This window comes from Lithobates pipiens, unplaced genomic scaffold (assembly GCF_037356315.1).
Source record: "Lithobates pipiens isolate NorthernLeopardFrog02 unplaced genomic scaffold, aLitPip1_a1.2 Scaffold_19, whole genome shotgun sequence".
In the NCBI taxonomy this organism is placed as follows: Eukaryota; Metazoa; Chordata; class Amphibia; order Anura; family Ranidae; genus Lithobates; species Lithobates pipiens.
The window spans coordinates 144,123,891-144,149,289 of record NW_027507764.1 but is presented as its reverse complement, the minus strand read 5'-3'; the positions used below and the strand labels follow the sequence as shown (position 1 = coordinate 144,149,289).

Here is a 25,399-nt window from a genome sequence, read left to right as displayed (position 1 = left end):
CTGTAAAAGAGCTATAAGAAGGCACGGTGGCCCGGCAGAAGAACCAAAGAGGGGGACAAGACCCCCGAAGTCGGAAGAAGAGGCCGGCGGCGAGGAAGAAAGCCGGGCTCCTCCGCTAGCAAAAGAGCTACAAGAAGATAGCGGAGGAGTCCGGCGAGAAGACCCCCGAAGACGGAAGACCCCCGGAGCTGTGCAATAAATTATTTTATCTTGTGTGTTGTGGTTTTTTTTGTACTTTATTTTACAGGTGAATGGGTAGGGGTACTCATTCACATAGGGTAGGGGGCCGGTATCCGGGGGCCCCCTTATTAAAGGGGGCTCCTGGATTCCGATAAGCCCCCCGCCCGCAGACCCAGGCAACCAACGGCCAGGGTTGTCGGGAAGAGGCCCTTGTCCTCATCAACATGGGGACAAGGTGCTTTGGGGTGGGGGGACCGCGCGGCCCCCCCTTCCTCAAGGCACCCCCCATGTTGAGGGCGCGTGGCCTGGTACGGCTCAGGAGGGGGGGGCGCTCGCTCGCCCCCCTTTCCTGGCCGGCCGGGTAGCGTGCTCGGACAAGGGTCTGATGTGGACCTGGGGGGGACCCCCACGCCGGCGTTGGGGTTCCCCTTTAAGTCCATACCAGGTGGCGGGGCCAGCGAAGTCTCCTTCGCGGGCCCCGCCTAACTGGAGACCTGCTCGAATGAGCGGACTTTTCTCCGGGCGGGAAAAGTCCGTTCATTTCAAAAGTACGGCGGACTGGCAAACACACGGCTGGATTGTCCGCCGAAATGCGAGTCCGGCGGGAAGATTGGAGTGCAAAACTACTTTCTAAGTCCGCCGTACTTTCGGGTCAAGAAAGTATGCCGGAGGCTACACACGGGGGGATTGTCCGGCGGACTTGAGTTTGCCGGACTTTTCCACCCGCTTGTTTGATTGTGTGTACGCGGCATAAGGAGTAGAAGGGGACACCCCGCCCCCCCCACTGCCTTCCATGGCTCTCCAGTCCCATTGGGATGCCTGAACAACCAGCAGACACGTCCACCGGCTGGCCAAAGACCCGAATGAAGCCGGAATAAGCTTTGATCTAGTAACCCAGAAACAATGTCATGACATCACTTACGGTTTACTCGGCTGCCAATGGCAATCCTAGTATTCCAAATGCTGATTTTGGCATTATGAACACTTTTAACTGCAAATGAGGGATTTGGGGTCTTATAGACCCCAGATCTCTCCATAAAGAGTACCTGTCACCGACTATTACTGTCACAAGGGATGTTTACATTCCTTGTGACAACAATAAAAATGATATGAAATTCTTTTTTTAAAGAGACCGTGTAAAAATAAACAATAATTTAAAATTAATCACTGCGCTAACAATATCTGACATAAATTGTATGGTGACAATGAATAATAGAAGGATAGATATATGCAGCGCTAACAACATGAGATTATGCAAATAAAAGTCCACTGTATTGAAACACGAAGAGTCGAAAATGTAAACAGTGATTAAACCACACATGTGAAGTATCACCCAGATTGTTAGAGTGAGAGCAATAATTCTAGCACAGGACCTCCTCTTTAAACTGGTAACCTGTAGAAATTTTTAAAGATATGCCTATGGAGATTTTTAAGTGCCATAGTATGTTGCCATTCCACGTGTGTGCGCAATTTCAAAGCATGACATGCTAGGTATCTATTTACACTGCGTAACATCATCTTTTACAATATACAAAAAAAGTAGGCTAACTTTATTGTTTTGTTATTTTTTAATTCACGAAAGTGTATTTTCTTCCCAAGAAATTGCGCTTGAAAGACCGCTGCACAAATACCATGGGACATAAAATATTGCAACAATTCCTATTTTATTCTCTAGGGTCTCTGCTAAAAATATATACATAATGTTTGGGGGTTATAAGTAATTTTCTATCAAAAAATATGGATTTTAACTTGTAAGCAACACATGTCAGAAAAACACTTCCCATCTGGGGCAATTCTGGCATTTCTCTTCTACATGTTTAAATCATCATTTTGTTGCTAAAAAAATTACTCCCAAACATTATATATATATATTTTTAGCAGAGACCCCAGAGAATATAATGGCAGTCATTGCAATTTTTTCATGTCACACCTGTGTGGTGCGAACGTTGTTTACTTATGCGGGCATTACCTATATTTGCTTTTGCGTGTGAGCAGGCAGAATTATTATATTTATTTATTTATTTACACTGTTTCTTTAATTTTTTAATCACTTTCATCTGATTGGACACAGTCACTGTTCAGCTGAAAAATTTCCAGTTGGCGCCTTCAATTTTTCAGTTGAAGCTTGTTTAACCAGTTTGTGTTGACAGGCCCACCCACAGCTCTAATTTCTGCTAATAAAAAGAACACGGAAGGGGAGTGCAGTATTAAAATGATGACTTTAATAGGATAAGATTAAAAACACTTACAAGATGATAGAAGATGCATGCTCGTCAAAGTAAAGTGCAGTCCTGGCATTCCACATGGCTCTGTTCCGGATAGCTGGAAAAGAATGGGCAGCCGGCTGGAATGGATCACAGTGTTTCTCCAGGAGCAAAGGAACCAGGAAGCTTCACACTGTGGAGCTTCCTGGTTCCTTTGCTCCTGGAGAAACACTGTGATCCATTCCAGCCGGCTGCCCATTCTTTTCCAGCTATCTAGAATGCCAGGACTCCACTTTACTTTGACGAGCATGCATCTTCTATCAACTTGTAAGTGTTTTTAATCTTCTCCCATTAACTGCTTTCCGGCCAGCGCACGACAATGTACATCGGCACAATGGCACGGCTGGGCAAATTGGCGTATCTGTATGTCCCCTTTAAGACGCGGCTTTGTTGGCAGGGGCACCCATTTCCACTGTGTACTCCGTGAGCGTGCCTGTGGTCCTGTGGACTCAATGTCCTCCAGGGGCCTGCGATCGTGGCACAGAGTGGTAGAATGGAGAGATGTAAACAAGGCATTTCCCTGTTCTGCCTAGCAACATGACAGTGATCTCTGTCATGCTGTAGTGAGTCCATCCCCCCACAGTTGGAATCACTCCCTAGGACACACTTAACCCCTTGATCGCCCCTAGTGTTTAACCCCTTCCCTGCCAGTGTCATTTATACAGTAATCAGTGCATTTTTATAGCATTGATTGCTGCATAAATGTTACTGGTCCCAAAATAGTGTCAAAAGTGTCCGATGTGTCCCCCGCAATGTCACAGTCAGGATAAAAACACAGATCGCTACCATTAATAATAAAAAATAATAATAATAAAAATGCCATAAATCTATCCCCTTTTTTATAGACGCTATAACTTTTGCACAAACCAATCAATATACGGTTATTGCATTTTTTTTTTTACCAAAAATATGTAGAAGAATACATATCGGCCTCAACTGAGAAAGAAATTAGTTTTTTTATATATTTTTGAGGGATATTTATTATAGCAAGAAGTAAAAAAATATTGCCTTTTTTTCAAAATTTAAGCTCTTTTTTTGTTTATAGCGAAAAAAATAAAAACTGCAGAGGTGATCAAATGCCACCAAAAGAAAGCTCTACTTGTGGGAAAAAAAGGGCATCAATTTTGTTTGGGTGCAATGTCGCACGACTGTGCAATTGTCAGTTAAAACGACACAGTGCCGTATCACAAAAAGTGCTCTGGTCAGTAAGGGGGTAAATTCTTCTGGGACTGAAGTGGTTAAAGTGGTTGTAAACCCTTACAAACCACTTTGACCTACAGGTAAGCCTAGATTAAGGCTTACCTGTAGGTCCAAGAAATATCTCCCAAACCTATACGGTTTAGGAGATATTTGCCCGAAGACGGGCACCGCTGTCTACGGCGCAGGCGCACTGAGCATGGCATCCTCGATAACGAAGATGCCACGCAATGCTGCGCGTCTCGGCTCCCGTGCGCATGCGCGGGAGTGACGTCATCGCGGCTTTGCCGAATGACAGTGGCGGAGCTGCAAGACCCACCGAGAAGATGGATGCGGCGGACTACAGGGGACAGCGGTGACTTCGCTGGCTCCTGTGTCAGGTAAGTGACACATAATGGGCTACTATGCGATGCATAGTAGTCCATTATGCTTTGCCTTTGCAGGGAATGAAAGAGGAAGTAAACTCATCAGGGTTTACTTCCTCTTTAAAGTCATGATTTTAATACTACATTCAGGTTGGCACCTCCCCCTCCCTGTTTTTTCCTTACATGTCTTGCAGAGTTCTGGACACACTCTGAAGGATAGCTGCCTTTCTTTTTAACCCTTAATACCCCTTTCTTCTCCAACCACCCAACCTATGGATACATCATGATCCAGCTATTACAGCCACAGACTATATCCCTAAGGATTACTCAATTTGGAGCGCCAGATAAACATAGACTATACTGCAAATTCCTGCCAAGTCAGCAGGAATCAGCCAAAATTCAAACTGTAGTGTGCTACTCCCTTTCACATCTTTATAGAATGGATTACCCAAAAACAATAATTATTTTTGGGTAATCCATTCTACATAGATGTAAAATGGAGTAGCATGCTTTCATTATATTAGTCTTTTAGTCAATATGTTTGCATTGAAAGAGAGCAGCTGCCCTGTGTTGGAAATTATCATTGCGTAGGTGATTTAATATCAGTTTTAAAATTCGAACTGTGTATGGCCAGAATTAGTAGTCAGAAGACTGACAACGTCAATCCCTCAAGATATATTGTAAGGCAGTGAAAATGCTTAAGCTGATTTTAAAACATTCGTATGAAAATTCTTATCAATACAATCAATGACTTATGAATCTGAATTGAAAGTGCTTTATTATTAATATTTATTTGCTTTCAACAGTCAATTTTCGAACGCATGTCATTTCCCAAACAAAAACCACACTCACTGTTAAAAATTTGTTAAAAATTTGTTCAAGAAAAATTTCTATCGTGCTCCTTTGAATTTTCTATTCACCTCATTCAAAAAGGAACATCGATTTGAACCCACTAATTATTAGAAAATCAAAAGATCATTCCTTAAAAAAAAAGAAAAGTTTCAAACAAAATTCTTCCAATGTATGGCCAGCTTTAAGCTGCTCAGGACAAGTTGGTGCTGGGGATCCGATTTTGTATGATTTATCATCACAATCTAATAGGGGTTTACTCCACACCTAGACTGGAGATAAAAGAGATCAGGAGATGCAAAGATCTATGGAATGTTGAATCTCATAAATCTAAGGAAGTGGTTGGACAGATTAGGGTGACGCCTGAGGGCATCACTTTCCCAAGATGCATCTGGAAGGCAGTGCATTACCTAGGCTGCTTGTGACCAGATGACATTTCTTTTGTGAAGAAATATGTTCAGGACTGTTTTGTGAGGCCACCAGTGGGATTTGATATATTTACTTTTAATGAATATTACAAACTTGACTAGGACCTTGCCCACAAATTCATACTGCTTCCTTCCTCCTTAAGGATTTTTCATGTGTAATTTTTTTGATCCATCACTCTGGCTAAGACCCCACATTCAAGAAGTACCCTATCTTGTCCACAATGACCCTGGAGCCCATAGAATGCAGACATATTGGAGTCAATTAATAAAGACAAATACCTTATCGTAGTTAATGGCGTGACGCTTTTGCTGATTTTTCCATCATCTTATAATGTTGCAAACAAGAAAAAAAATGTTTTTTTTTTATTGCATACAATTTGGTATTCCTTGCAAAGTGAATTTTTATGACATTCACTAAGCTAATGGAAAATTCCCTCTACCTATTTGACTTTAGTAAAACAACCTCCTTGACTCTAAAGCATAGACCCTTTAGTGGAACCCACTGATAGCTAACACAACACTCAGCATATGCTCCCCTCTGGCTGTCCAGCACATTAGTAATATTAAAAAATATTTATATTTCAGTATGTATTCTTAACTAAAAAATCTAAAAGAACCTTTTATTGCTCTTAGCCTCCTCCATTTTTTTTATTTTATTTTTTGCTGCTGTGATTGGACTTCCTGCTAGAGGGTGGCTACATGTTTTCTTAATTTTCCCACTGTAGGAATGTAGCCATGATCTCTCCTAAGATAAACTACGGACTATGGGATATTTAGTCTGAATTTAGCAGTGAACATGACCACAACAAAAGGAAGTGAGGAGGGAAAATTAAGAGGTTGAGGAGCCCATGGATGATGTTACAAGCAGACAGAAAAATGTAGTAAGAAACAATTGTATGTAGAATAGATTACAGAACCATTAAGGTGGAAGTAAACCCTTTTTTTTTTACTTGTACCTACAGGTAAGCCTATAATAAGGCTTACTTGTACATACAGTGAATATATCTCCTAAACTTGCATCGTTTAGTAGACTACAGAAAAGAATGGCCTTGTGCCTTGTCGGGGTTCTGTAACTTAAGCATCTATTTGCAAATGTGTGCAGACGAAACCCCTGTTTTTAAACACATACTGTTAGAAAGGAAAAATTTGTTGTTTGCAGGCTGGTTGGTAAGGTGAGCCCGGAATTTCTCTGATTATGTTTTGCATGTGTTGCCCTTCCATGTGCTCCTTTTTGCAAAAGCCAGTTAAAGATGAGGGCAGTGGCCATTTGTTTGTATTGTTAGAAGATATTCACACTACATGTAGCCAGTGATATCCCTGGTGCATTCGCACTGAAGGGACAGCATACCGGTGCCATCCCTTCAGAGCTCGGTGCCTCGGTCCGTGACTCCTGTGCGCATGCATGGAAGTGAGGTTATCGAGGAGTGGCCAATCAGACGGCCGGAGAAAGCGAACACGAAAAGGAAGACCAGGTAAAGATGGAAGCCCTGTCAGCGGTGACAGCACGCTTCTGGAGGGCTTCATTCTAAGGTATTTCATAATGTGCTAGTATGCATTATGCCATTGTCTTGCAGTGGATACTTGTGTGTATTTTTTTGTAGAATAGGGATATTGTTTAGTCTCTGTTTAAATCCTGAGTACTGCCGTTTGTTAGCTACAATGAACGTTGTGTACCATTGTGATTGCACACTCTGCTATATTCCCTGGTTAACCCTTCTAATTAAATGACTAACTTGAGCCTGACATTTAGTGAGTACATCTAATGCATTAATTACAACAATAGACACTTCCTATCAACACTGATATTCCAGGCAAAGCAGTCATTACAGTTACATTTCATGAGCTGTTACTTCTTATTTCTTCTATAAAAACTGACATTAACCTTCCCACGGGGATGAGAACCTCTGCGGTGACTGAGGTGCCTGCTAATTTCTATACCATTGAAGGTCACACAAGTATGAACTCAAATTGCCTGTGCAATCTGTGAACTGTGGTATTTCCCTCAGTCATGTTTAACTAAATCACATTAACACTACAAGCATTCTCTGGAAAAGGTGACTAGCTTTATATGGAAGGGTTTGTCTCAGCTGATACTAGTGTGCTAAATGTAAATTATAAGAGACAGTCATATTACACTTTACTCTGATGCTGGGGTGCTATAACCGCCATGTGTGCTGGGACGCTAGGATTATTTTGTTTCTTCTTTTTTCTAAAGTGATTCTTGCTCTTGGCAAGTTATATCCTATAATATTCAAGGAAAGCATAATATGATATTATAACACTTAAGCAGTCCATAGATTATTTGATTTCTTTCCTTCCATCAAGGCCTTCCCCCCTCAACAAAATCATTCATCCCACAGCGCTATTGTGTTCTGTGTGTGTGTGGGGGGGGAGGTGTCGGCTTGCAGAATTCAACAATTACTGCTACCAGCTATAGCCGCCAGCAATAATTGCATGTAAAAAAATCCAACAGGCTAATTGTATCCAAGTCGAAATGATGGATCAATTTGGGTACAATCAGCCTGCCCATTGATGGATCAAATCTTGGTCGGCCCCTGTTGAGTCGGCTGAATTTTGATCCAAGTATGGCTGGTTTTAAGATACAATTTTCTTAAAGGATATCAGCCATTTTAGTGTATGCAGAACCATTTGAAAATATTGCCTAATGTCTTTGCCTTTCCTTTTCCTGTGTTTTGGCGGCTGACATCAGAGTCTCGGACCAGTGTAAACATTACTCCATTTATTCTCAGCCTGTCTGCATCTGTTTTTTAAGTGAGAATAAGGAAGGACCTTCTTCAGTTACATGTTTGGTTCAATGTCTTTACTCCCAGGAGCCATAAGTCACTTATGTAATCACTGGAGATCAAAAACGGTTAGAAGTAAGTAGCCCCTGCATTACCTTTTTCTAAATCTTATGGGGCTTGAATTTGATAGCTCAGCACCATGAAAAGTATTCCACCTACTGTACACTGCTACCTTGACCACATGGATAATTTTCTTGGATACCTCACAATTTAAAACTCCCACAATTTAAAAAATCTCATGAGTTTACTTATCAAACTTGAATACTGGGAGGTATGTCTCCTTAACCCATATACCCCCTCCCACTCACCTTTCTCTCATTCTAAGTTTCTATGGAGTTGATTTACTAAAAGCAAGTAAACTGTGTACTTCGGAAAGTCCAGAGATTAGTAAATGAGGTAAACCTTCACTTTTCAAAGATTACCTAATCATGTGCATGGAAAATAAAATAAAAAAACAGCATTTTTGCTTGCACATGATTGGATGATGTAAGTCAGCAGAGCTTCTGCTCATTTACTAAGCTCTTACAGAGTACAACTGCACTTTGCAAAGTGCACAGTCTATTCATCTTTAGTAAATCAACCCCTCTCATTCAGCTTTTCCTAGCCTCCTTTCCCTTGATATCTTTCTCTCTTTAAAACCCCTCTACGCCTTTGTCTACAACTGTGCACTTATAGCAGGAGGCCTTTACAATGATGATTATCCAGAATCTGTATGGCCTGCCCCGGTCTACTTCAACAAACAACATTTGTTAAACTCTTTACTTTTTACTACTACAAAGAGACATAGGTAATATACTTTCTAGACATAACCAGCTTTCTGATATGTTACTACATGAGGGTGTAGTTGTCTACAAATAAATAGATCTTTATTTTTTAAAACATGATTCATCTAAATTTTGCCCATCTCTCCATTACATACAATTCAAGAAAGCCAATAGTGGAAAGCAGAATGCACAAATATACTCTCTACACTGCAGCTAACCTTACACAGGAGCTATTTGCTTTTAGCACTTTGTGATCTCTAGTGACTGTACAAGTGCATTGCAGCAGTGAATTCATCATTCTGCCCGCAACATACATATACTATACGTACTACATTATTGGAAGTAAATATTTATTTTCATGCTTGAAATCAGTTTTCATATGCTGAGGCAAAACCTTACACTGAAATAAAATGTACACTATGTCATATAAATTCCAGTAGTAACCAGAGCCCCCCACCAAAAGCACAATTACAGTCAGCTAGAAAGTAAACAAGCCTGCCAGTACCTACTGAAAAGAGGAGGTGGATTCATCTTTTAGTCTGAGTTTTAATACTTATATTTTCAAGTTTTGGGGCATTTTTTCACATTTTTGAACTGTTACTCTTATGGTTTGAAGAAATCCTTATTAAAAGTGCACACATGCACTGTCTGTGCAGAAAGTGGATCATGGCTAGAATTATGTGTGTGTGATTACTGAGTACAAGAAAAATGTCTACCCACCTTTTCCACAGGGGCATGTCCTTCATTTGACACATGGGATCTCTTGGATTCATTCTTCGTTCTACTCAGTCTTCTGGTAACTTTTTCCTTGAGCAGAGAGGTGTATCCAATATGTTCATAAATAGGATTGGTTGTCATTTTTGCAATGTATTCTGCAGCTTTAGTTTCTATGTACAAGGTAATAAGGCCATCAGTTACTAAGTCATGTATTGACTCAAACCGCTTCTCTCCCACAAAGTGCTTGCCATCATAGAAAAGTCTGTAGTTCAGTGTTTGGTGACCAAACCTGGGCAGACAAAAACAAAAATGTTACAATAAACACTTATTCTGTATTCCGACTCTAGGCATGTATTACAAATGCAAGGAAAAACAAACGGACAAGAAGTCGCACACACCTAATGTATTACAAATGGTTACAGCTTTGTTACAATGTGGCCCAATTTGCAGGTCTGGTTGGATTGGGGCTGATCTGCTCACACCCTGTATTTGTCATGACTTTACATTTTGGTTTATTGTAAGTGTTGCTTTGCTGCATTTCAGAATTTTACATTCTGTTCAAAATATTCTAACTGTATTGTTTAAGCATTATCCAAATACAAAGGTTTCTTTTATTTTTCATTAGTAAGATTTTTTCTTCATTTCTCATTCTGTAGGCCCATTAGAAAATGAGGAAATATTTTTCAAGCTGAGAGAAATCTATTTTTAAACACAATAGTTCTTACCAGAACAAGTACTACCTTTGGAAGATTTCCCCTTCATTTCTGTTTTGGTGACTAATACATTTTCCCCTATATTCATTCCTGGTGATAATGGTCTTCAGAACAAATAGAAAGAGGAAATCTCCCCAGTGGGGACACAAACTGCAACAGAAACCTGACAGAGGTTTTAACTCTTTGCCACTCTATCCAAAACAACTTTTTTTTTACTTTAGGTAAAATATCACAATGAAATTGAGCAATCTATCTATCTATCTATCTATCTATTGTACTTTTATCTATAGTATTTACTATCTATTATCGGTATATCTACAGTAGAATGTATCCATTTATTTATCTACTGTATCTACAGTATCCATCTATCTATCTACTGAACCTTTATTTAAATATCTTTTATCTATTCACCTTCATATCTATTTATGGTACCTTAATCTGCAGTATCATCTATCAATATAGATCCTCTGCGGCCAGCAACAGTACACCCCACTAGCAACAATAGATCAATACAGCAACAACAGACCCACACAGCAACAAAAGATCCCCAGCAATAAAAGATCCCCTAGCAACAACAGATGCCCCCAGTAACAATAAATACACTCAGCAACAACAGACCCCTGCCAGCAACAATTGATCACTCAGCAGCCGGCATCAATAGACCGTCCACCAGCCAGCAACAGTAGACCCCTCCCTCAAAATTAGATCCCTTGCAGAAACATAGAACCCCATCAGTATAAGACCACCATCAACAATAGATCCCCCAGCAGTAGGCAACATTAGTCCATGCAGCATATCCCACTACCCCTTGCCATAACATACATTCAGTACTGGAGGTAAAAATAAATACACTTTCCAAAGGGAAAAAAAACATAAAAAGGTCACAAAAAGCTCTAAAAATGTCCACACAAAGGGCTCTTACACACGGGCATATATAATAATGCATGGCTGCACAGAGTGAAATATGCCTGCCAGCCACATCTGCTGTGTAATTCTGTCTATAGACATGCATTACAGAATGCAGATGTGGCTCCCAAGTGACACAAATACAGGCATATATGGCCATATGTCCTACATACTCCCGTGTGCGAGAGCCCCAAATTGAATTCACAGTGCAATTCACATAAAATCGAACATAACACAACAGTAGTATATGACTAAAAAGAGGACTAGGTTGGACAGAGGGTATTAGGCTAGGTTCACTCTAGCCTGGGCATTTAGGAGGTGATCCTGCCACCCCCTGAATGCCTTTTTTTTCATATTGAAAAAAGCAGTGAGTCTGTAAGTGTGAAGCTACCGCAAATCAATGCTTGACTTCCAGTTGAGGTGCAGCCCCATTGACTTGAATGGCGGTGCCACCTGTCAACTTGTTATGCTGCGGTAAATTTGTCATGGCTGTATTGCAAACCATTGTGGCTGAGGCATGTGAATAGCACCCTTTAGCTATAATGTGATCTTTAAATCGGTGGTCGGGCCACAACTAAACTGTCTGTTTTACTACCCCTCGGCTGTCTGTGTGAAGGAGGCCTTATTTGAAACGGGAGTTTATTTCAAATGTTCTTCAAATGTTGCAGAAACAAAATCATTCAATGTTTTTATTCAAGTTTTCACAAGAGAGTATACAAAAATGTTTACAATGAACATGTACAGTATAAAATATATACTTAATTGATGTATATCCAAACATAAAAAAAAAAAAAAAGGATATTATCCCTACAATGTGCATTCTTTCAAATAGAGATCGCTACTGGTGACATCATTTGTATTATTCGTGTCTCCATGAGGTAGCCCCTGTATTAATTTATTATTCTAAATGTGACATTATCAAAATGCATCTCAATCTCCATATACAATTAACTATTGAACCTCTAGCTCTCGCACATTAAAATTAAAATTCAGCTTATGACTTCCAGTAGGTTTCAGATGCACTTAAGATCAACCTTATACATTATTGAAAGGGGTCTACACCTACATAGAGAGGAGACCACATCCCTCGTTACCCTGAAAATGGACCTCATGCTAAGGAAATAATCCCCATTCTGGGTGTTTTAGGGAATAGGCCAGAAGACCTTCATTATACTACAGCAGAGATCAATAAGAAAAGAAAGAGAGAAGAAAGATTGAAAAGGGAAAAAAGGAATGACCCCGCGTTTCGAATCCCGCCACCCAGGGACCGCTCTAATCTGGTATAGATCGAGGATCTCCAGTCAAATACCGGACCCATGGGTCCCAGACTTTCTTGAACATATGCATTCTATTGTTTAAGGTTGCTGTCATATGCTCATTAATCATAATCCAGGAAAGTTTGCGCTTGAACTGTTGGGACGGCCCTACAGCTGATTTTCAAAATTTTGCAATTATGATTTTTGCGATATAAATATAAATGCTATGAGACATCACTGGGCTTTCGATACTGACTCCACCTTACAACCCAGCAGAGCCTATCTTGAGGCTTTGATAAGGTTTACTTGGATGAGAGTGTAAATTAAATTATACACCCTAATCCAATACCGCCTTAACTTGAGGCATTCCTACCATCGTTCCCTCCTATCCGCATCCACGGAAACACAAGAGAGACGTCCCTTGAATAAAGGTTGCCAGGCTGGTCGGAACCATGTACCGTCTTAGATGTACTTTGCTTCTATTATATAAGTGTTTATAATTGACCTTGAGGCCCCCTGGGCTATAATATACCATTCATCCAGCTCAATATTTTCCTGGAGATCCGCTTCCCATTTTTCCATGTAGCCTTGCTTAACGGAGTATTAGTCAAGACAGTATACATTTCAGAGATATGTCCCTTGATTATATCAAACTTCTGATGACATATATATTCCATAGAGGAGATCAAAGTGGTTTTAAAGTCAAGAATACCAAATCCTGGAAGCCCCTCTGTTACAGAAAGATGTACTGTGCAGTATCTGTTTTAAAAAAAAATTGCAGTCAAAAACCCTATTTCAGTGCGCTGCTGTGCGATCATGTGAAGTAACTTATTTCACATAATTTTTTCAACTCAGATACTGCACAGTATATCTTTCCGTAACAGAGGGTCTTCCAGGATTTGCAATTAGTGATTTTACAGCCATGGCGGCTGGAGGGGAGGGGTGGGGAGGAGATGGCTGAAACAGACTCCCGAGTTGACAGGCAGGGAGGGAAGGGGAGAGGGAGAGACTGCAGGCTCATGGAGGTATGTAAACTGACCATGGTATCATGGATAAGCAGACATTACCGTGGTCAGCACACCTACGGGGGACACAGAGACAGGAAGGATCAACCAGGTATTTTACAGCATAGAGAGGGACTAATTGCACTACACAAGCACTATGCTGTATATCCTGCTTTAAAGGAACAGGATCTTCTTTTCTTTTCTTTTTTTTTTTAGGGTCACAACCACTTTAAGACAAAAACACAAACTTGTTGGTGTCAGACTATTAGCCATGCACATCACAGTGACTACCTTAAGGCCAGTGTATAACAGCCAGGCTGCCTCTGACTTTCTCTAATGAGGTATGCTCCTTCTCCACCGCACAGCAACACATCGGCATCTTCCCGAGAAATCATGCCGTGAAACCTGTGGAATACAGACATGCAATGACAATTTGTCTTTAACATTATCCAAAGCTGTATAGGACATACAGGAAAAACTGATTGCATGTGATAAAACATGAAAAGGTAAACACATAGATAACAAGAGCACTAAAATATAAAAAAAAGAATGCAAAATGGGGCACAGCTCGATATTTTTAGAAAATGTAGAAGTGGGTATTTATTACTACCTGGTACTCTGAGACACAACTGTGCGTGACATGCCGACATAACCAGCAGATCAGTAAATTGTCCCAGGATATTATTTTAAAATGCTGGCAACTATGTTTCTGCATTCTGACACTGGAACGTAAAATGGTTAGCGGTGTCCTATTGTAGCCCAGGCCAGTGCAATTCTTGTACAAGAATGAGCCAGGAAGCGGAATGCCTTAATAAACCGGCACTGAGAATAAAAGCGGGAGATGTTTTGCACTTATGGAACAAACATCATTCAGCCCTTTATATTCTCTGAAGTAAATAGTGAAATGAATGCGAAGTAACATGTTTCCTCAGCAGCTTTCTTCCTGTTTTCACCTCTATGGCGGTAGCACAATACAAGTCTAATAAAAGTCTCATGAAGGAGAACTCAGTTATCAAGAAACAATTGCTTCTAACAAGAAGTAGCAATCCATGAATACGAAGTCCTGCTTTACCTTTGTCTGGTCTTTTTGGTTTAAATGAACCTTACTGTATGTGCTTTAGCATACACTTAGGACTAGAAAACTGGTGATGCAAAGCACAATGAAGGGAAAAAAACGTTGTGCCTTTGTAATTCCAAGTTATTTCAGCAAAGAATGACTAATATACTTAAAGCTTAAAGGGGTTGTAAAGGTTTTTTGTTTTTTGTTTTTTTAAATAACAAACATGTTATACTTATCTCCTCTGTGCAAGGGTTTTGCACAGAGTGGCCCTGATCCTCCTCTTCTGGGGTCCCCGCATGGCGCTCCTGGCTCCTCCTCTTCTCGAGTGCCCCCATGAGAAGCCACTCTCCCTGGAGGTACTTGTGCGGGCGCTCTCCCAAGTCCTGCTGCAGGGTCCATTGACACAGACAGCGGGACTCACCCAGCCCCCCGTCTCCTGTGTCACTGGATTTGATTGACAGCAGCGTTGATTGACCCCGTCACTGGAACGATTGGGTTCAAGTAAGTAAAAGGGGGGGCTCTGGGGGTTTACAATCCCTTTTAACTTTAGAATATAAAATACACAAGTCAATGCAGCTCTGTATTTCAGGAATAGTTCATTAAAAGAGAAGTATGTTTTTTTTTAAATTTAATAATCATACTTACCTAGGTGGATGCAGCATCAGTCCAAAGCTGCATCTGTTCCCCGCTGGCTCTAAGGCTGAGAACCGAGCGATCAAGCACCATTGATCACTCGGTTCTCAGGGCTCCCTGAGCAGACAGCTGGTGACTGTCAGTCAGCTGCTCTCTGCTCTGCCCTCCTGCTCCCACTGGAGCGCTGAGCTGTGGATGGGTTGGTGGAAGCGGCCAGTTCAGGCTCTCAGGGGCTTGCTGACTGGGTCTGTGATATCAGCAGACATCGGACTTCAGCCCGCTGTCCGCTGAAAACTGGTCACAAAAGTGCAGAAGGAACTGCACTCCTGTGATCCACAGTCAGACGAGCTTTGGCTGTACTTCTCCTTTCAAACCAAATATTTTTTTTTTTAAATGCAGCTATTCTATGTTTTTACGTTTTTGAATTAGGACGGCCATAGAGGGTTTAAATCTTGGCTGGTTCAGCAGGAACTGGCCGAGATTCGAACGATATATGGGCAAGCTGAATGTACCAAGTTGATTGATCGATCAACATGGGTACAACCAGCCTGTCAGATTTACTTGCAATTATTGCTAGAGGCTGCCACAGCCGCTAGCAGTAATCACTGTCTTCTCTTAGTGAGGACGCTCCCCCTGCCTCCCCACCTGGAGAATACAATGTCTCAGCAGGAGGGATTTCCCGTCAGCACAGTCTGTGTTGATGGGGGAATCGTGAAAATTTCTTTCCCTTAACCCGTGGTTGCAAGAAAGAAATTTGCACCATCTATGGCCTGCCTTAGAATCAGGAATCTTTTTAAACCTCTATACAGTAATCAGGTGTGCTGCATGCACAAAAAAGGAGTGAGCATAGAGATAACCTCATTAGTCTACTACATCTCCTACATTATTCATGCATAGTCTCATCCCCATGCTTGTGCGCTGACCTGTGTAAACAAACTTTATGCACAAAAGACCTCATGCACACTTTAGTCTCGGTGCATGAGATCCTGGCATTTTGGTGTGGACGGGGAGCACAGATGCACCATCCCTCCCCCAATGGCAGAAGCCTGATAAAATGTATGGGAGGCTGAAAGTTTCTGCAGCTGGATGGTGCACCAATGTATAGTATGTATGTTCCCAGACCAGAATCCTCTCTGTGGTTCCTGGACCCTTTTTTCTCTTCCTGAACCCCCGAAACAAGAACAAATGCTTTCTGGATGGTGAGTGGGAGGAGACTGGGGAACATCCCTGATTTCCTCTGCAGTGTATGAAGCCCGAAGAGACTCAGCTCTGAATTTTCTGGTTTCAGAGATGTTATAACTGTCACAGCTTTACAGCTCTCATTCCCCAGGCGGGGAAAGCAGCTAATCAAGCATGAGCTGTACTATATTAGCTGCAGTGGAGGGCAGGGGAGACATTGAGGGCCCAATATACCCCTGGTTTCTCCTTAAAGATGAGGCCTGTTAGAACCCTTGTGATAGCAATAAAGTAAAAAAAAATAATAATAATTCTAATGAAATAAATTAGAAAAAAAAAACAAAAAAACAACCTGATTGCCCTGCGCACACCTACTAATGCAAATGGGTGCATAGGCCACACACGTGTATGTAAACAGCGATTACACCAAGCATGTTGTATATATCGCCAAGAATGTTGGAGTGAGAGCAACAATTCTAGGTCCATTAATAATGGTTAATGTCAAACTAATAAGCTGTAAAAGCATTTACAGTTCCACCTTTTGAACAATTTTAGATACTGCAGTTTTCACTATTTTGCAGGAGTATGCAGTTTTCAAGGTTGAAACTACCTCATCTTTTATTTTGTACACAAACTGTGAAATTGTTTTTGTGTATGTTAAAATAGATTTTAGTGTTTTTTTTTTCCTGGAAATATAGATTTGATAAGAAGTTGTACAAATATCTTGCGACATAAAAAATTGTAACTACCAACTCGATCAGATTTCCTTGTTTGATAAAAAAAAAAAAAAAAAAAAAAAAAATCTTCTATCCTTTGTTCTGTTGTATATTAGAAAAAAATCTAACAATAATTGTCAATAACATTTTTTTTTTAACTTTCTTCTATTTATTCTATAAGGCATTCTGGAAATATATAATGTTCTGGGGGTTTTATGTAATTAAATGAGTCAAAACGAAAGATTTTAAAATGTGTGTGAAAAACTGACGTGAAACTGTGTGTGAAAAACTAACGGGGAAGTGGTTAGAGATGTGATCACTTTTCTTTTAATCTTGATTATGTATAAATTTGTATAAAATAAATATAATCAAAAGGGCAAGGTAGCTATTTTTTCCTGTAATTTCAAGATATGAGCAACGTTCTATTACTGATTATAGTACAAGTTAAACTCTGGAAACAAATAAATTGTTTATTAAAGATCATATTTTTTTTATATATAGATTGGGGAGCAGTTGTTAAAAATGTATTTGCAAAATATAATTTGCTGCAGGATCCAGGAAAGTGGTTAAACCACCTCTGCAAGTTGTGGCCCCTGTGTACATGAAGCCTTATTTGATTTAAAATAATGCATAACTGGACATAAGGGTTTTTTAATATCTGCCTGGAGTTAGGCTTTAAAGAATACATATTTTTAGAAACATAGTATAATGTGTTGCAAAGAAAATGGGCAGAGGCATTGCCCATTTGTAGGCTGCAAGCAATAAAAGCTAAAATAAAATGTAGTTGCAAGTACATATGTGTTTGTATTTGTTTCACTGGATAATGGTTCAGCTGTACTTCTGTACATATGTATATAGTGCCCCCTAGTGGAATTCACTCTGCCTGTTTCTATTTACCATGCTGACAGTATAAAGTATAATGTTTCAACAGTTTCAATATTTTTACATTATAATTATTATTACCACAACTTTTACACTATTTTAGTAAAATATTAACAATATTTCCTATTTGCTGATCCAATGGCGGTTTGACATTCCTTTTTAATGTCATCAGCCAAAACTCTCTTCTCTTATTTTACAAAATGACCAGTCATTGTCAGTAGACATCGCCATTGTTCTACAAAGTACAGCCACTCTTATTTTCCATTTCAGCCAAATTTGTAAAAAAAAAGTCTGATGGGTATCTTTGAAAGCATGTATTCATAAAAAAAAATACACAAATATCTATTTAAAGATGAACTGCAGCTAAATACACAACTTAAATAGATTTATGGGAGCTGTTTTACTTTTCCGTTGCTTCTCCTTCTCCCAGTCTAAAGTCTGTTGTACAGAGGAGGCTAAAGTCAAATTCAAGTACCTAAGCTAGCCATACAAGGATCGAATTTGGACGGTTCAGCAGGGACCGGGCCGAATTTTGATCCATGTATGGGCACACTGGTTGTACACGCTGATTATGGTGTTATGCCGGGAGAGGGCTCCCGTCAGCAAAACACAATGGCGCTGCAGGAGGGATTCCCCCATTAACATTGACTGTGTTGATGGGGAAATCAAGCAATTTTCTTTCCTTCCACCCATGGTGAAAGGATAGAAAATTGCATTCTATTTGGCCTGCCTTATAATGATTAAATGTTTTAAAAAAATTAACTTAAAGTGTAACTTCCATTAAAAGTGACATTTTCTCTTATTCTCCACCTTGCCCCCACTATTATTTGTACTTTTTTTTTCTTTTGGGAGCGGGTATCTTTTTCCGACCCCCCTTCCCCAGCAACAACCCCCTGGGACAAGTCACATGTCCCAGGAGGCTGCGGGATCAGTCTGAAAGTGTGGCGCATCTTGCACATGTGCAGCAGGAAGCTGGTTATGAAACAGCAGGAAGTCACAGCCAGCATCCCACGGTCAAGATGGCAGCGCTGGGAATCTGAAAACTGGCGATGAATCAGTCCGGGTGAAAACAGCACTGGACTCCTGGACTGGTAGGGGTCTGTTTATAAATTAATTTATATTTTTTGTCCAACAATGACTGTAGTTACTCTTGCAGAATGTAATAATCAGTACAGCACTGCATGAATGTATGTCTTTTATATTTATTTGTCTGTAGTTCTGCTTTAGATGAAAAGTACTTTAACCTCTTAACTGACATTTATAAGTATAACAGAAAAATAAGGCTATCTTGTAAAAACATTTTATCATAATGATAAACATCTTTTCAGAAAAGTACAGTTTCTATGGAAATCATAAGCCTGCAGAGATAATCATATCTATTATCAAAAATAGCCAGTTGCCAGGGAGCCCCGGACAGCACATATAACAGATTTGTATTATACAGTAGTCTTAGTTTTAGGAAGATCTCTTATAAACCACTGTCCATTTTTATCAACTTCATCACACTTAGAATAGTTTTATAAAATGCATGAACAAAACAGTAAAAGTAATTTAACTATTTATTATGCATGTGCTCACACGAAAACAAATAGGAAAATACGCAAGGTACAAAACTTTACTTTGCAAATTTTTATAAAGTAAGGAAACACAAAAACGCCATTGAAAACTCCATCCAGAATGGGCTAGGCATGCTATGCTGCTGGTGATGGGTGTTGAAATTGACTAGGGCAGAGGCACCCATTGTTTTTCCATTGTGGTTTCAAATGTCAACGTGCTGTTTGTGCAATCTCAGTTTTTATTTTGCCATTGTTCTCAGACCTCAAAAAATGTTGCTCAGTTAAAATCCTAATCAAGTGAACTGAATTTCTAAATGTCTATGCTAAAATTTGATTGCTTTAAAAAAAAAAAAATAATCCGGATTTGGTTGCCTCCTTAGAATCCTTATAATGTAAAATGTACATACAGTCAAAATTAACCCCACAGGAGATACGAGAAAAAGAATGCTGGTTGCTTACGTACTCCCTTCCGTAATGCTTTGGTCTGTTCACCACCTGTATTATAAAAAATAAAATAAATACAAAAAAATTTAATGCCATACAACTACTTTTAACCAGATTTGGATCACAAAAAAAGAACACATAACTGATCAATGCAACTTACAACCGACAGTTTCTATCAAAACTGTGAAATGATGAAAAGAGTGGGAGGTAGGTTGGTATGGATGCTGGTTTAGGATCTGTGTGGACAGGTTTTGGGCTTGGGCCAGTATGAGATGCTTCTGAGATCATTTAGAATTAACCGACTGTTGCATTTCTGCTGCAGTTGACATACTCCTGACCTGCAAGTGACCTGCTTCAAGCAGGTCTTGCATTCCTACAGACTTCTATGGTAATGTAAAATACACTTGACACAAATAAAAGCCCTAAAAGTGGTTGACGTGGCCTGAAAATGTATAGCCTATGTTGGGTTTTAACAGTGGCAGTGTGTCCATAAGGGCACACGGGCGCCACCCCCTATCTCCAGCCACTCCCTCTATGACCAATGAATAGATTCATGCTATGAATCTATCCATGGCCACTGCTACCACCCCCTATTCAGGCGTCCGGCCCCTTTTCGGGTGCCGGGTGCCTGAATTACAGTGGCGGGGGGTGTTTTGAAGCACCTGATTGGAGCCATAGGCTCTAATATGTGTCAAAAAAGGTGACCTGCGAGCGCCAAGCATGGCCCCAGGTGTGTTAGAACAGCAAATGAATATTCGCTTTCCTAACACTGAATCGTCTCTCCGTCAATCAGGTGCTCAGGTAGTTACCCATCACCTGATTGTCTGAAACAATAGGTGCTGTGATTGGACGTCTATCAGGAGGAGAGGACAGGAGGGGCGCATGGAGGACACCGCTCATCACCGTCACCCGATGCCCCGCCGAGACAGGGTAAGTGCCGGGCAGATGGCGATCGGACACGGGGAGGTCGCAGTGGTGGCATTCGATGGCACAGTGGCAGTGTTTGATGGCACAGTGGCTGCGTTTAATGGGCACAGTGAAGCTGCAATTGATGGGGTTTTTTTTCAAAATTTTTCAGTTTGTTTGCCCCCCCCCCCAAGAAAAATTTTGAGCACCAGCCGCCACTGGGTTTTAATACTCTAAATTCTTTAGAGCAGCAGTATAAAGTACATTAGCAGTGCAAGTCACTATACTGTATATGTTGTAAAAATAGAAATGTATAAAGATTCTTTCGTTCACACTGAGATAAGGCCTACTAAATGTAGGTACATTGAAGAGAGGACTGGTAGGGAGGTAAGTAATAAAGTCATACGCAAAGGAGCAGATGCCAGCAATGGTTCCTCCACAGTTCAGCTTGGTTGATGTAATGCCCTTTTGCAGTACCATATAGGATTGTTATTGATTCAGTGTACATTTGTGAGTGGTTGTCTTGCATATTGACCATGTCGAGGATTAAGGCTGACATACAGCAAATGGCCAGAAGGAAAGACGCAATAGCATGAGGGCCGCATCAGTGCGTCTTCTATTGTTCCCCATAGGAAGTGAGCTTTCAGCCATTGGGTCAAATATCAAATTCTGACAGATTCAGGCATGATGGATGGTATGTATATGCATATAGATCTTGTAGTGTGAATCACTCCTGAAGAAGCGCTAATTTAGCACGGAACATGTCGAGCTATCTTGCTAGTTTAAAATCTGGACCCACATGCCTGACACCATTCTATGGGACTCTGAATACTTTTCTGCTACCGGATACCAAATAAATGGCTTTGTATTATTGATTGTTGTACTACATGTTACATCATAAGCCTTATTGGAGAATACTAGTGATCAGGCCGTATGGTTTACAGCAATACCATGTTTTATGAAAATAATTGTTGTATATATGTGATTGTTCTATGTGTGTAAGGCTGGGTTCACACTGCAGCGGTCTATGAGAACAGATGTGATTCGCACCGCACTGCAGTGCAAATCACATCAGATCTCTGTGCGATGCGAGTTCAGCCTTACAGATAATATGGCTGAATTCGCATCGCACACGGCCCAAACTCGCACAGGACCCTTTTTTTGGTCCACAGCAGAATCGGATCGCATGGGTGTTTTGGGGTGAATTTGGTCCTAAAACAGACCAAAAACGCCACATGTTTTTCGTGTTAATGCACCAGACCTGCTGTGGAGATATGTGAACCGGCTCCATAGAGAGCCAGTCACCAGTCACATTCTCCTGCTATGCGAATTGGATGCAGGAAAATCCACATCCAATTTGCATAGGTGTGAACCCAGCTTAATAGTCAAATAGACAAGCACACAAACTTGAGAAGAGAAATACACTGCCACTACTCACAAAGGGAAAACTATCACACTTACATATGACAAAGAGAAACCCAATGAAAATAAAAAATGGAAAAATACAAAACAAAAGAAACAATAGCAAGCTGCAATGGTCCTTCCACTTCTCTAATGCACGAACAGAATTTCAGACATTTGCAGACTAAATGATTATTCGTTGGTCAAAAGCGAATTGGCCACTGACCAACTAAAATTGTTTACATGATCGTAGTGACCGTTGGATAACACTGAAAACAGATATAAATTATATAAGACAGAATATTCTTATTTTTCGATTACAACATACACATATACACTTTAGTTGAAACGGTAAAGGTTTTCGCTTCGGATCCATCAACATTAGACGGGCCCTCGATCAAAATCGTTGGTAAAGTTGGGTCCACTAACGGCACGATTGTCGAACGATCTTTCCAAAAATTTGCAGTTTCACCCCGAAATTCTGGGCGTGTATGGCCAGCATAACACTTGTTTATGGTTAGCTCAATTTTCAGTGATTTCAGTCATGAAATTGCTTATGATAATGTAAAGCACATACAGTATGGCTAATTTGCCTTTAATATAGCATTTTGTGCTGTTTGTAAGTAACAGCACGTTCTTTATAAGTTACCTTATGTCAGGTGATATACTAATAAAGTATAATTTAGCAACCTGCAATGATCATTGCTGTCTTGTTTTTAATGTTGAACTCCAGATAAAGCATTTTGGATAAAGCAACGGATGGTTATAACCCCAGTGGGATTTTTTTTGCCATCTTCCTGTCCTATAGCCAAACAGAAAGTGAGAGGAAATTCCTGCAAATTAAGGGAATTCCTTGGGGACCACCATGTCTCCAGAACTAGTGTCCCATTGGAAGATTTCCCCTCTTACTTTTCTGGGGATAACCCAACATTTTTGATTTTCTTTTAGTTTCACTCTCAGTTATAATGGTAAACATGAGAAATAGAGAGGGTGAATCTCCTTAACGGGGGCACAGACAGCAATACAATTTGACAGGTGTTCTAATCTCTCTCCCCTCTATTTAAAAGAAAGTTTTGCCTTTAGTTATACTTCAAGTGAAAGCAGTGTAAGTATACGAATTTGACTTGGAATCAGCTTTTTCTATTTCCCTATACAGCAGAGCTGAGACTGGGCAGAAGAAGTAGCACAAGTACCCTTAGGGGAGGAGGTCATGTGATCATATACCTGGACCAGGTATTTGTTGACGGTTCTGACACAGCAAAATAACTTTAAGGTGAGTGAAAATGGAGCACCCCAGATTGGGGAGCAATTAAGAGCCTTTGTTCTTTGCCTTGCACTTGTTTTTTTATGCAATTTTTTTTTTTATCCAATGATTTTTATTGAAATTACGTTTTTATCAACAACAAGGGTTCACATTGATACATATTTCGTCCACAATCATGTTGTTTTTTATGCAATTTTAAATGAGCCATCCACATGCAGTTTCCTGTCCTGCTGTTGTTTTTAATGGGCCATATAATAAGCATTGATGCATTGAAAAATGGAGATCACAAATCAAAGAATTGCATAGATGTGAATGATCCCTATTTAAATGAATGGCAAACCCGTGTACATGCATTGAAGAATATCAAAGTGCATCGGTGCGAATGGGCCCTATTTATATTCTCATACTGCTCACGTGTTCCAGTGGCCACGCTAGGAAGCTATGGTCAGGAACAGGCCCAAAATCTCTTAAAACTCTCTATTTCAAAACTTAAAAAAAAAAAAGTCAGCATTGATAATTTTCACATTTCTCGAATTGGAATTATTTAAAAAAAATTATTGCATAGAAAAAAACAAATGAAAGCCAGTGACCCCTGCCCTTTCAATCTGTTAAACAGACAGCATTAAAAGGACCTGACAGAATATTGCTCTTTAGTAAATGACCTTTTTCTAACAAGTGCTAAAGGGTGTTTATTAGATAGGTAACGTGTCCTATAGCAGAACAGCATCCATTTGTGACCTACTTGTATGTATGTATGTAATATCTCATATCTGGTACTGCAAGTAAATTCTCATCTGAAATTTGCCGTTTTTGTTTTTTTTTCCTTCCTGAGATCTCATTGCTATTTCTATTGCTGTCGTTCACACAAGGCCAATCAATTTTGATAATCTTCTAGAGATATTACATTAAACACCTAGGCAGATCTAACTAGCTCCTGCACACTGATTATGTAATATTCTAAGCAAACATGTACTAAAGGAATTATGAAAGCTGCTGATGCTGACATCGTTTAAAAAATTCTAGTTATACAACCGCTGACAGCTCTACATTTAATGAAGCTAAATATAAGGTACTACTCCACTGGTATATGGTGCCCCATAGACTTGTGATATTCGAATCACAAGAGGTGCTTCAAATTTTTGATTCAAGAGATGTGGTGCTGTGGGTACAGCAGATATCTCCCCCATTTCACATTCTATGTCCACAGGTACAATCATTACTTCCCTCATTCAACCTCGCCACTATAGACGAAGTTGCTAAACCCTTTTCTAACACCCACCTAACAACCTGCCACCAAACCACCTACCCCCTGGATCCTGCCTCCTAACAAATGCTACGATTACCCTTAGGCTTTATTCTGTACTCTCTAACTCACATCTTTAATCTCTCCCTCTCTTCTGGCATCTCCCCCAACTCTCTAAAACATGCACTAGACACCCCAATTCTTAAAAAGCTGTGACTGTAGACCCCAACAATCTTAACACCCTCCCATCTCCTTACTCCCCTTTTCCTCCAAACTCCTTGAACATCTGGTCTACAACCGACTGAGTGGCCATCTGACTGAGCACAAACTTCTTGATCCCCTTCAGTCTGGGATTTGCCCTCAACACTCCACAGAAACTGCTCTTCTTCAACTCACAAATGACCTACTAATGGCTAAAACCAATGGATACTATTCTGTACTACTCCTCCTGGACCTCTCTGTTGCCTTTGACCCCGTGGATGCAAGAAAAATTCCCCAATAAAATGGGATTATAGCGGCCCAAAGAATAAGTAAAGTCATGTATAAACGGGCGTGGCCTGCGGTGCAATGGAGTAGGACGTCTGTGGTGAGAGCTCCGCTCGTCCATACTCCTGCTATCAGAATCCTGCACCATCCTTCCCTGGAACAGCACCTGGACGACCCTGCCTTCC

At 40.4% G+C, this 25,399-nt stretch overlaps 1 protein-coding gene across 2 annotated transcripts in view; it reads right to left on the bottom strand.

Moving 5' to 3' along the window:
- CHN2 (chimerin 2) overlaps positions 1-25,399 on the bottom strand; it is a 465,335-nt gene that overhangs the window by 223,035 nt on the left and 216,901 nt on the right. The window contains exons 4-6 of one of the 2 annotated variants that reach the window (XM_077491359.1): positions 19,934-19,965; positions 13,739-13,852; positions 9,572-9,857 (exon numbers count right to left, since the gene is read on the bottom strand). In XM_077491359.1, the coding sequence (XP_077347485.1) occupies positions 9,572-9,857; positions 13,739-13,852; positions 19,934-19,965 (432 nt within the window). Of the gene's footprint in view, positions 1-9,571; positions 9,858-13,738; positions 13,853-19,929; positions 19,966-25,399 lie in introns of both variants that reach the window. The other variant, XM_077491360.1, reaches the window with a different exon arrangement.